This window comes from Electrophorus electricus, chromosome 22 (genome assembly GCF_013358815.1).
Source record: "Electrophorus electricus isolate fEleEle1 chromosome 22, fEleEle1.pri, whole genome shotgun sequence".
In the NCBI taxonomy this organism is placed as follows: Eukaryota; Metazoa; Chordata; class Actinopteri; order Gymnotiformes; family Gymnotidae; genus Electrophorus; species Electrophorus electricus.
This window is the reverse complement of record NC_049556.1, coordinates 6,644,329-6,657,917: the sequence shown is the minus strand read 5'-3', so window position 1 is coordinate 6,657,917 and position 13,589 is coordinate 6,644,329. Positions and strand designations below refer to the sequence as shown.

The following is a 13,589-nucleotide window of genomic DNA, read 5'->3' as shown; positions in this document are numbered from 1 at the left end:
ATAAATAGTTAAAATGGACATCTTGTTCCACATTATTATGAGTACTGTATATTTACATTTATTCTCCCCCTGCTAGCACACATGAAGCTATATAATGACACCATATTAATCAATAAAATCACTTACAAATTATTATTTATTATTCATTCACAACACTTCAACTGTTTTTCATACATTAAAAAGTAAAATAAAGAATCATACTATCAACATACAGTTGTTATTTGCACCTGTATTTGAACTGACATTTTTATTAAAAAAACAAAAACAAAACAAACACTGAACTGCACACCATTAATGGGAACACTATATTGATTAATAAAGAACATTATGATAAGAGTGCTGTGGGTTTTTTGGCAGAGAAAAGAACCCTACTGATCAATGTTATTCAGGAACGAGAATGTCAGAAAGAAGACCGCATATTATAAAATAAAAATATAGAAAATCTGAAAACTTCATCATAAACATTTAGATCTAACCTGGAAAAAATACATATTATAAAAATGATTCATTCAGATGTCAACAGGCACAACAACCACACATTAGCCAGCAGAAAATGAGGGTTTGGAGGACAGATGGGGAATTCAGTTTCTAAACAGTGAGTGAATTTTGGCTGCAAAAAACTTCACATATGCTTTTTTTCATGTGTTTGCATGTATTCTGATATATTTCACAGAACAAATAAAGCATCATCATGCATTTATGTATTTCACTTCTAATGTCTTCTATCAACAGAGCTTCAGTTTCACAACCTGCACATAAAGGTGTTAACCACACACATGCAGTAAACAACATCATAAACATCATAAACAAATACCATCTGGATATGTACATGTCCATAAGGCAGGACAAATGCCATCTCTAATCCACATATGCAAAAGGAGGTCCAGAAAACTATCAAAACACCCTAACATGAGGTTAAATCAATCTGTCAAAGAAAATAATGCATTAAGGCACTCATAAGCATGTCAGCAATGTACAAACTATGTGTCACAAAAAAGTATCTTATACCAGAACAGCATATTTCCAGCATATTATAAAAAGCCTTTCTTTCATGTTTTTAAAGCACAGAATGTTTCAGCAGACTGAACAAAACTAGGAGATAAAGCTGGCACTGTCAATTATTAGAGAGAACAGAACTGTGAGAATGCATGGAATAGAATAATACAACAGACTTAGGGAATGTTGAGATCAGTGGTGCAGATTGCCCTTAGACAGTGCAGGCAAGTTTACAACTAGGCTATGGAAATGTTTTATCTTTATCTTTGTTCACAGATATTTTGGGGGTTATATTAGGTTTACAGGGGAAAAAAGATCACGTACGTTTGTCTGAAAACTGTGATCGCTAGACAGACCAAGATACAGACGCAGATCACAGATCATCAAGACCTAGTACTGTTGTAACTGTGGAAGAAAGATACGGAAAGCAGAGAAGATCTTAATGTCAGAATTCTTTTTTAAAAATAATACTTAGGTTGCATATACCCACAGACAAAAAAACCCCATAATTATTAATATCCAATGCGGGATGTGTATTAATTAACATCCCTGACAATACGTGGAGTCCTGGTGTGGTGCTAGTGAATAGTCTGTAAACAATTTGATCAGATGCTATTTTTTAATCATTTAGTTGCCTCAAAAGCCAACATGCACATCATATTAATTGTGTGTTGTTTCATGCAAAGATGGGCAAAAAATAGCACAACACAAGTACACAAATGCAACACACTGTACCCAGATAGCATCCCTGTCATATAGAAAGAGAAAGAGTCTGGAATGGGAGAAATTACACTGAATGCTGATAATGTCTCCATGGACTTATAAAACTTTAACCTTGGACTTTCTTTTGTCATAGACTAATCAGTCATTGTTTTTTCTATGTCTACCAAATTAATAATGTGCTTAATGCGAAGTATGATGCAATTAAGTACTGATAGCCTAGATATATGTAACGATTGGCCACCCTTCTGGCATCCCTGTTTCCATAGTTTCCCTGTCATGTCTGTTTTCCTTTACCGACCTGTTCCTTTCCTTGGTTTTGTTTTCTCCACCCCTTGCCTGTTCCTCAGATCCAGTCCTTGTTTTGTTTTCCCTGTTCATATGTTCACCTGTGTCTGGTTGCTTAGTTTTGGTTATTTAATCCCTGTATTTTGGTTTGTTCATTTGTGTTTAGATTGTTTTCGTTATCACTGTCGTCGCCCTTGCATTGCCGTTTGCCTAGATCGTGTGTTACTGCTACATTGTTTTCCCTGTGTTTCTGTTTATCAGTCTCCTGTGTTTTTGTTTCCCTCGCTCAATAAAGAGCCTCCTGCATTTGCATTCTGCCTCTCGCCTCGTTCCTGCTGTATATGTTACAAAACATTTGCTGCCATATCTTGTGTATAATGATTATTTTAAGTGGATTAACAAACCACTGTAAGGTTGTTTTGACACTCACAAAGAATACCGACAGAATCAGGTTCCATGGTACACACTGTAATAAAGCTTTGAGTCAAAATGCAGAGTACACCCAACCATTAATTATAGCAATAAGGCTCATTTCAGTTGCATTGTGTCACAGATATCAAATAGATGACATATAAATTAATTCTAGAAACAAAGTTAAATAATGTGGCAGTATGATTGACATGTGAATGGTAATATGCCAAAATCTCACCTTGGTCCAGCACAGCAGGAAAGTGTTACTTGGGTAACTATAAATGCTGCACTGTTGCTTAAAAATGTAACACTGTCATTTAACTATTTAAGGTATTGGATATAGCAAGCAAAAGCTCTTATATCTGGGAAATAATAGTTAAATTCAGGTTGACATTATACAGCAAGAAGAATATTTAAAATGACACTATGCTGCCCAGTACCAGCCAGGATTGGACTGAATGTAATCAGTATTGGATCAATCACACACACACACACACACACACACACACACACACACACACACACACACACAGAAAGAGAGAGAGAGAGAGAGAGAGACAGAAACAGAGGGTAATTACAACAACAATACAATCAGAACAATCAGTTACTTTAGTAAGAGCATCACAGAACACACTCATTGTGTGACAGAGAGCTGAAGTACCAAGATGGCATACACCTGCAGATACATATAAACATCAGGAATGAACGTTATGCTTTTTATACATCTACTGTTCATCTCAACATCTCATCTCATAAATCTGGTTTCTCCTCTGCAAATATACCTTTCGAATGAATAACCGTCTTTTGTTCAGGTCATCCCAGCAGAACTTTGTGAGCATCTCTTCACCACCAGGGAGTTGCCACTATAACAGGGCTTCCACCTTCAACACACGTAATTATTAAGACATCTCTTAATAATAATAATGCCACAGTAACTGCATTTATAGTGATATATTTCTTTTATTTTTAACACATTGTTATTCTGGTTTTTATATAACTAACAATATAAGTACATTTCATTCCACTTTGTGTAAGAAAAGGTTATATGTGCAGACATGCATAAACTATTCCTATAATCAATGTCCCTTCACTCAGCTGCCACAGGATGGGCAGAAAAGAGCTTCAGTTGTGAAGTTATACTGTTATGAGTACAACTTGCCTCGTTTGAAGAGAAACTGCTTTTTGTAGATTTAAATGGATGCTAAATTTTAATTAATATTACCAGCAGTTGCCTCCATATAGCTTGGAGGGGCTGGAGGCATTAATGAACCATCATTAGTTTTGTTTGTTACTGAAACCTGTAAATAAGCACATATAAACAACAATGCATATGAATATTTGGGAATTCCAATGTATTTTTGCAAAGCCATAATCTACAGCAAACAATCCTATGTGAAGATGTTTCATTTATGTTTACATTTTTGGCTTGTAGGCAGACACTCTTATCCAGAGCAACTTACAAAAAGTGCTTTGTCATCTACTCAATGAATGTAGACTAGGTAGTACCGTAGGTTAAAGATACTGTTGAACTAGAATACTGCTGAAATACAGGAATCAATGGTAATACTAGCAAGCGCAAAAATAAACCTAAGCTCAATATCAGACAATGATAAGTGCAATAACAACACCAAACAAATACTAGAGTTTCAGTTACTCAACAGTAGAATGAAATGCCATAGGTGCAGGATCAGTGGTCATTTAAACATTCCACAAATAATATAAGTCTTCAGTTTTGCATTTGAAGACTGCAAAACTGCTGTCCAGACAGCCAGTGGAAGTTTGTTTCATCCTCTGGCATCCAGGACAGAGGAATAGTCTTGATGCTGTCTTCCATGAGACTTGAACCATGGTGCTTCAAGGTGAGCCATGCTTGAGGTTCCAAAGTACTCAAGGAATGGACCAGGACTATTTGAACTCTCTCCATGTAGGGAGGGGCTGTTCCAATTTTGACTTTGCGAGCATCAGGGTTTTAAATCTGATGTGGATGATGACATTTTTTACATTGTCCTTAGATGTCTTGAAAGGTGGCTATTATATGCAATTGTTTATAGTATTATTAATATTTATTATCTGATGGCGCATTCATTATTTAGTTTTGAAGAGCCACTATCTCAGGACCCCTGACTTTTGGTCCTGCCTTACATATGCTTGTAAATGCAGTAAGTGTTAATTTAACACTGGGCATGTGGTCTTCAGTATTTTCTAATGGACCTTGCAGTGTGAAAGTAAGTTCACGATGCAGTAATTCTGCTGTTCTATAGTGGCCCATACCACCTAAGGCTTATTTATATTGGACCATTAAGAGCAATCAATTATCAGTCTCAACTGATATTATGAAGCCAGTTTCTTTTAACTTAATTTATTTACATTTCTTTAAAAATATTAATTTCTCTGCATATCAAGCATTGTTCAATGTTCATTTTACCATATAGTTATCAAAAAATTCTCATTCATCATCCTCATTGCAATATTAGCTGTAAATATAGGTCTAGAAATTCTAGGTTTCAGTAGGTTGACTTTCAGGGAGGAGTTTTAGTTACCAAACCAAATCTTTCCATGTTATTTAGTCTCTGTGGACTTTATCAACAAATTTAAACTCCGCTGGATTCCCTGAGATGAAGCCATGGCAGGAAACAAAACCAGAGTCCCTATAGCAGCACATAACAGACATTACATAATCACCTAAATCAGTTATATGACAAAACATTTCCTGTGTAAACCAGCACGTTAAAGCAGACAGGTATGGTATAAAAGTCTTTAGGAGCTTACCTTGCATTAAGTCATGATGCCTGGGTGTTGTCCTGTTTATTTATTTGGCTGGACTAATTATCGATTCCAGAAAGTGGTGATGTAATCTTTCATAGTTCCTCAGGGTAAGACTGTAGTCACACATAAATACACATACACACACTTGTGTGCTACCAAATGAGTAAAAATGTTTGTCACAACTGTCTGCCTGCTCAGGTTGACCACCACCACTGCTCTAATAATCTAAGCCTCTTACAGGATCAGATAGATCCCATCCCTCACTTCAAAAGGAACATTCTAGTAACATCCAGTACTAAAGCACAATTGACAAAAGGCTGGACTAGACCAAATGTTACATAAAAGGGGATACCCCCCCTCCTCTTTAATGTGGAGTCAATAGTGCCTCAACAGTGCAATAATTCTAGAACCGCCATAAAGGGAATGTGAGAGTGAATGAAGTTAGATCATGCACAATCATGAATGTTTGGTATGACACTAGATTTTTGCCCTGAAATATACTCAATTGTACAGAATCACTTTTTATTGATTTATTAGGCTTTTACTCATTTTCCATGGACTAGCACTATGAAACTAACATGTTACTGTCAGAAGTGGTGGGTGGAATGTTAAGATTTTATGGACATGTTTGTTTTGAGAGCCAACAAAATATACTGTACTTGCAATAGAATCAGGCAAAAGATATTTTCAGCATAAGACAAATTCTTTTCTGATTAACATTTCAGAAGAACCATCAAAATAGGAGCAAAAGCAGCCAAGGATTTTTAATATTTTAGCAAGGTTACATGGCCTTGAGCAATAAAGTTAGGACATGTCCTAGTTTCAAGTTGTCAAACTGTCAGTATATTTCTTCAAAACACCTTTAACAACAGAGTCAAGCCATTACAGAAACATTTGTAAAGGTCAAAATCCAATACGATTACAGTTGCAAAGGCAGAACACCTGAAAAACCAGCTGAAGTACAGCCAATACTGTAAAACTGATACATAAAAAGCAACATAAAAACATCTCACTAGAAACAGAAGAAAGGCTTATGAAACTGTCTTTGGAATATGGCACTGGTCTAGTTCCCAACACGCAACCAAAAAAAACAAAACAAAAAACCCCCCAAAAATATACCACACACTGTAAATGACTAATATGGCAAACACACACAAAAAGCATTTTATTAAATGGCAAAGTAGGCTGGAATTCAAAGCCAACATTGTATATCAGAGTGCTCATATTAACTGATAACTCTTTAGTGTTAGATAATAATGCTCACTCTAAACATACTGAACACTTGTAGTATTTGTTAATTACAGTCAGTTTTGGAACACCAGCTGCCCACCAAACAAATTGAGTGTGACCTCCAAAAAAGGCAGAACACAGATGGAATGGACCTCTAAACAGTTCCAAAGTTTTGTGACAGTTTACTGTTCGTCAGCATGTCCCACAGGTGCACTGCAAACAAATTCCGTCTAGTGATATTTCTGCTCACTGGGGAGTGGAGGTAGTCCTGGAGAGAAAGGCTTTGGGTACCATACCTTATAGGACACATACCACCCCAAGATTCCAAACAATGTTCCCAGAACTTTGTGAATTGTATCATGGAAGTACACAGAGGTACAACCAAACATCCATATCCAAAGGACTACAATGGCATTCAATGCAACATACAGCACATCAAGAAAAGCAGTTCTTCGTTGTTGTACTAGGTATAGCATTGAATCCATTTCTTCAACAATTATGAGTGTCGAGTATGCTAAAATGAATGAGTGACCAGATATGTCAAAGCCATTCCATAGGAAACCAGCCTTTCTGCATTCTGCTTTTGTGTTGAATTTTCCAAGGACTACTCGCACAGACTCTGACTCATAGCACTCTCCTGTAATATCTTCAATATAGAAAAACGACTCTGTGCATAAATACCAAATGGCTGTTGCCACCACAAGGGACAAGAGTCGTTTTAAAACAAATGTGAGGTTTCTATTGTACGAGTTGGATAAAAATATAAATGGTAGCAACAAAACCAGGTTCCAGCTCCACGAGATTTTCACAAAATACCTGGGTGAGAAAGATAAAAACTCATTAGACCATTATTTAAAAGATAGGGACGGTCCATAGAGATATCTGGCTAAAAATTGTCTACACTTAGGATAGCTTGTTAGCTAGCTATCACTTATAACACTTCGGTCCAGTTATTTGCTTTAATGTAGCTGATCTCTCACTAAGACTGCTAGCGAGCTATTTGATTGGGTTTCAAAATGGGATAGGAAACTAGCCTTTGTCTACCTAAGTGTTTAGTTTAGGTAGCTTACCTGGCTAGTTAGCAAGATATATGTGCAAATAACGATAGCTGGCAAGATTAGCTAGTTAGGTGGAGATGTAACGCAAGCTATGCTAACTTAAATATCTTAACTAACGTAAATGGGGATAAGTAGACTAGTTACGTTATCTATATGTAGCTGGATATCATCTGTCATTGAAATAACCTCCTTTGACCGAGAGTAAAACTAGCTAACGTTAGCTAAATATTCGCACTTACAGATTAAAAATATTTCTTCTGTTACTGAAATATGTCTTCGGTACAACATCCAGCTCTTTTAATAGTGATCCTGTAAATGAAACACACAAGAAAAACCATTTCAAATATTTGCGGATAAACTTAAGGGTCCAAAAAGATACCAATTTATCCACAACGCTATTTAATACAGCCATGTTGTTTTTGCAGCTTCCTGATTAAGGTTCAAGCTGGTGCCATGACCCTGCTGGTTGCCCTTAACAACGGATCTGGTCTGACGTCATCATTACAGAAGGCGCACTGAGGATCCGGTTTGCAAGGTGTTATACTATTTAGTTCTTCCAAAGTATCCTATCAGTTCAAGAACTTATTTTTTTAAAAATATAGTAACTACCAAGTTAGCTTGTGTTTTGCCAAGATGGTCCAGATTGAACTGTATCCATGACATCACGCCGGATTATCAGAAATTGGGTTTAATGGTGCCCAAACGTGCCTCCCTGTCCTGAGTGTACTTCCATTTGTTTCTGGTGGTGATTGGATGAATCATACATACCAGACCTGACAATAAATAGCCCTGGGCGGAACCTCTATATGCTTAGGTACATGTCATAGGTGGTTTTACCTTTTATTCTGCCATGCAGCCACTGTTGGGCCCCTGAGCAAGGCCCTTAATTGTTTTAGCTCAAGTGACGCTGTATAATTACTGACCCTGTACTCTTACTGTAGCTTTTGGGGAAAAAAAAAAAAAAGCTGTGATATGTGAAGACTGCATTTTGTACTTGTACTAAACAATGACAATGAACTGAATCTTAATCATCCTTGATTCCGCTCACTAATTCCAAGTTCATATTAATGCAGTTGTTAAAACTTTTTTTTACACTTAGATTAGATGATTCCTCTCTCAGTATGCTGCTGAGTCTCTTATTCATGCAACCTTGATTATTGCAATTCTTTTCTCCCAGGTATTAACACCTCCTTCACAAACTTCAAATGGCTCTCAGAATTCTTATCTCAGAACATCACACCCACCTTCTGTTATCACCACTGGTTTCAGGTAAAATATTGCATTCATTTCAAAATGCTCCTCCTCACATTCAAGGCACTTAATAGTCTTGCTCCCTCTTATGTCCCTAATCCCCGGTACACCCACCCGTGCCCTCAGTCCTCATCGGCCAGTCTGTTATGTGCCTCATCTTCCAGCTTGGTGATCGAGCCTTCCCTAGAATTGCTCCGTGTATGTAATTCCCTTCCTCCCCAAGTCAGATTATCTGAATCCCTTTCTAAATTTAAAGTCAAAAGTCAAATGTATTTATATAGTGTGATTTACATATGTTGTCATAAAGCAGCTTTACTAATATAGCAGCTTTATATAATATTAGATTACAGATCCCTAATGAGCAAGCCAGAGGCAACAGTGGCAAGGAAAAACTGCCTGAGCAGAATTAAGGAAGAACCTTTGGGAGAACCAAGACTCACTAGGGACATTCCCAAATGATGCACTCATTGTCTTCACAAATGCATGTGAAGATGAATGCTGCAAGGTCATAAGGTGTCCTATTTCTCATTTTGTTGATCATTTGAAAAATGGCTCATGATTCATTCAAATTTATTCCCAAAAATACTAAAATAAAGTACTTCATGTCAATAAATTATCAATTGAATATAAAAGGACAAAACTGCCAATCTAGGACATATGTCTATCATGGAAAACACTCTGCAGTGGTCATACCACATGGTATTTTCAAGTTCAGCCAAATTTACAGGCACAGAATTGGCAATCTAAACAACATAAGATTCCCATAAAAGGTAGTTATGAAATCTATATTTGTAGGAAAAACTTAATATTCATTGTTTTTAGGTCATACCCATGGTATCCAAATGTGGCAAATACATACCAGTTGTTAAAAGAATTTTTCTTTTTCAAATTTGAGAGAGTTACAACACTCAGACAAAATTTGTCTGATAATGTCCATTTTATGAAATATGTGGTGCAACCATGAAGAAACGTCCACTTTGGGAGTTTTATGTTGAAAACAATTGAAAATTAATAGACAGGAAGTTGCATCATATACCTTGTTGCCAAGGTCACATGGACGCAACAACCTGTTTCCTACCCAGCGGTCTTTTTCCATGGTCGCAAGGCATGTTTAATAAAATATGTATTATCGGACAAAGTTAGTTTGTATGTTATAATGGAAATAAAAATACTTCGCAATTTTATACAAGCCTCCAAAACCCTTTGGAAATCACGCCAAATAGGGCAGAAAATAAAGACGAATAGATTTAGAGTAATTTAAAAGCAGTCAGGGCCAAACAGTGGCAATGCATGATATTTTGACACTTAAAAAAACAAAAAACAAAACAAAACAACTAACTAACGTTTTATACATTTAAATATTGCTTTAACTGAAGAAAATGCAGTTGGACCGAAAATGTAGTTGTCACGTCACTGACCCAAAAACTGATTGAATTAGCAAAAGAGTAGCTCTAGGTTGCTAGACTAAGCACCTTTCCCAAAAATGTTGGCTGTGAGGAAGAATGAGGCAGAGAATTGGGGTAAGTTCAACTGGGGGTTCATCTAAGGTGTGTGATTACAGTGATTTATGGATTAAAAAGTGAAAACTTCGAAGAAATACCCAGGCCCAAGTCATCCCCAAGAGTGTCACTTTTTGTCTAAGAGGTTTTGATATGTAATGTAAACATGACTCATGATTTCAAATGTAACCGTTCTAGTAGCTAGTTAATGAGCTGGTCTTCTCGATTCACTTTCGGAGAACCCTCAAGTGGACACTGAACACATTTCAATCTTTAGACGTCTGGTCTTGTGTGCATGATACTTCCACCTACTGGATGTTATTGTGTCTTACAAATGGCTTCCTGTTCTCTTTACCCAACTATATACCTTTGCGGATCGCTCCAACCAACACATTTTTCCAACACATTTTTCCCAATTATATTAGCTATAATTATTCTGTATTCGATTATCGCAAGGTATTTACTTTTGTTAGGTTAGCTAACTGACAACATACGTTTGGTTATCGCTCGTATCGTTTTGTCGTTTAATCTAATACGCGTCTGTATATTACATTCGATTAATATTAAAAGGCCAGAAAAATAATTATATTAATAGTCTATTATGCGTGAACTAAATAGCTGAATAATAACCCTCCAGTCATTTCGCCAAGAAATCAACGTTAAAAACCCGTAAATATTTGCATTTTTAACCAAAACAATAGCAAGATTTTGTTGATTAACGTAAAGAAAATATACTTGGGCAGAATGACGCAAAGGTTCTGAAAGTGAAAATTGGCTTTATGTGTCAGGTAACAGGGATCGCGCCCATAACTTTGGGTAACGTTATATAAAAGTTCACTCAACGTTACAAGGAAACGTTCTTAATTAACCTTGATGCAAGAATTTCTTGGATCCGTTCACCTTAATTATTGGATCTTTCAACTTTAATTATTAATCCCGCTTGGTCACAGAAGTCTTGTGCTCTGAAATGTGCTCTGCTACGACATTTACGTATTTTGTAATATTAGAGAACGAACTGTACATTTTGAACTCATCTGTTTATGATGATGAGATTTTACAAACTAAAGGACCACTAACCCAATCATGTTTTTGTCTTTATTCTTCCCTCTTTCTATGTATTTGAAGATGAAAATATGAAATCGACATTTATAATATTTTCCTGTATCTGTTTAAGGAAATGCTAATGTTTCTGATTTCCTATAAGAATACATATGAAAAAAATACTATTACTGTAAAAGTCATATTCTGTTTCTTCTATGAATGAGCTCATACTTAGCTAACAATGAAAAACAATGAAATCCTATGATATACACAGCTGCAAGTGCAACTGGAAAATAGCCAAATTATTGACTTCATGAGTTACAGTGTACATCACACAAAAGGTCTTAACTATATGCATCATATTGTATGTGTGTGAAATACCTATAATGTTTCCAGATTACTGAACAAACACAAATAGACTTAAATACTTGAATGAACTTGTTCCAATGCAGGTGTTTTCTACATATTTCTTATATGCCCCCACCCATTTAACAGATGATAGCTCACCATGGAGGAGCTGAAAATGTTTAGACACTGCAAGGTTACAATGTGCGTTTGTATTCAAGTGTCTAGACAGAGTGATGTCAGAGCAGAGGAAGTCAGTTTTGTTTCTGGCATATGGTTGTTCCTCTAGTCTCTAGCCTTGTAGTCACGTTTGCATAAATTTATGGGACTTCCCTTGACCATGCCAGTCAGTAAACTTGCTTCATTTATGAAGTTATGGAGCTAATTTTAGATGTCCATATTTGAAATGCAACATTTAAATGTTACAAAGACATTTAAAGCTTTTATGGGGCCCTCAAAAGATGTGGTTAGAGCTTATGCTAAAGCATTTGGTTTAACAGTTGACTGACACTGCTGCAAGATGCTCAAAACATCCTTGGTCATGGATATTTGCTAATTCGGCTTAATTTGGGTAGACCACAGAGTTGGCTGCTTTTCCTCACCCAGTTAGTGCTGAATCACCAAGTGCTGAGAAAATCTTCCACTGACTACTCCGTTATCCTAATTCCAGTAAAGCCAAGTCAAATCAAGCCCATTGTTAGTGTTCTCCTCCAACTATCCATCATGGTGAATAGCTACATTGCTTGGTAAATTTACTCTCCGGCCGCCAAAACAAAGTTTGGACTGCTGACATGAGAAACGGATCACTGTGCAGCTGTGGCAGTAGAAGTGGGGGGCAGTGCGCAAGGATTCTGGGATTTATACTCAGTGACACGCTTCACACAGAGTCCTGAAAGACATTGTCAGCCCCTTCCTCTTCTTTTGCAGTGGAGGGAATAATCACACAGCTGCGTGCCATTCCCACCCACTATTCCTTTCTCACTCTCTCATCTTTTCTTGCAGGTTCAGCTCTCTTGCACTTCAGGTGGTAAAAAAAGATGAGATGCCACAGACAGCCACACAGACTCAGTTTCATTTGGCCTAACAGATTGCAGTTTGCATGTGGCTTCAGAATGGCCTCCTGCCTGGCGGCGCTGGTCACATCTTGGGCGGCTTGCTGGATATTGCTGCTCAGCTTTTTTTGCCGCTGTTGATGTGCAACGACGTACCTATTAAGTATGTGATAGAGCTAACATGGATCTGTCTGTTGCTAAGTATAAATGCAACACAACAGGTCTTTGTAGTTTCAATTGTAGCAGCTTGTTTTGCATATCATTCCTGATAACATGTAAAATCATCTTACATTTTCAGCCAAGAAATAAGGACTACACAACTGAGAATGTAACAAATAATTTGGGCAAGCATATATTGCACCTGAAATACTTAATGGCTAAATGTGTAAAAGTCTATATCCATGTGTTTGTGGTGTGAATATGTATTAAAATCTTTGTTGGCTTCACTTGCAACAGAGGGCTTATAGTGTGAACTTAAGTAAACAATCCTGTTCACTGTAGTCCTTTTTTCAGTTACTAAACAGAAAGAAAAAGTCTAAACAGATGTCACCAGGCTATGGGATGAACTTTGACATGGGAGAACAGAAACCTTTGGCTAACCCTGAGAACAGCTAACTTCAGAAGTTTCTTAGAAAACACAGCTCAAATGGCAGGCACTAAATCACAAAGTGATAGAGCACTGCTAGTTGCAAAGTCCTTCTTGTAAAGTCTTTGAACTCTTTTGAAAGTGAACCAGCTTGTCTGACTATGTCTAATATCATGTATTATGCTATCATAGTTTAAAGGTTTCTTTGCATGTTGAAGATGTCAAAAATAAAACCGGAGATAATTGTGAATTACTACAACGATTCACTTAAATATCCTCTTGTATAGCTCTGCCACCATAATTTAAGCTCTTTACAGCACTAGGAACAGTTGCTTACTTATAGCTC

At 36.8% G+C, this 13,589-nt stretch overlaps 1 protein-coding gene, 1 long non-coding RNA gene and 1 pseudogene across 2 annotated transcripts; 1 reads left to right on the top strand and 2 right to left on the bottom strand.

Moving 5' to 3' along the window:
- Positions 1-725: 725 nt before the first annotated feature.
- LOC118240656 lies at positions 726-4,263 on the bottom strand (annotated as a pseudogene).
- Positions 4,264-5,919: 1,656 nt separating this feature from the next.
- Positions 5,920-7,927, bottom strand: fitm2 (fat storage inducing transmembrane protein 2). The gene is made up of 2 exons (XM_027016470.2): positions 7,709-7,927; positions 5,920-7,227 (listed from the first exon to the last, which is right to left on the bottom strand). The coding sequence occupies exons 1-2, from the start codon at positions 7,879-7,881 to the stop codon at positions 6,642-6,644; spliced, it is 759 nt and encodes a 252-aa protein (XP_026872271.2). The 5' UTR covers positions 7,882-7,927; the 3' UTR covers positions 5,920-6,641.
- LOC113581373 lies at positions 7,161-13,455 on the top strand. Its single transcript, XR_003411061.2, has 4 exons — positions 7,161-7,231; positions 7,895-8,004; positions 8,647-8,738; positions 12,608-13,455. It is a non-coding gene; the product is annotated as an uncharacterized LOC113581373 (long non-coding RNA).
- The last annotated feature ends 134 nt before the right edge of the window (positions 13,456-13,589 follow it).

Bases quoted from the DNA above. Each gene is read 5' to 3' on its own strand.
- fitm2 (XM_027016470.2), bottom strand. From the start codon at position 7,881: ATGGCTGTATTAAATAGCGTTGTGGATAAATTGGTATCTTTTTGGACC. The intron at 7,228-7,708 runs GTAAGTGCGAAT...TTTCTCACCCAG, and splicing joins AGAAGAAATATTTTTAATCT to GTATTTTGTGAAAATCTCGT.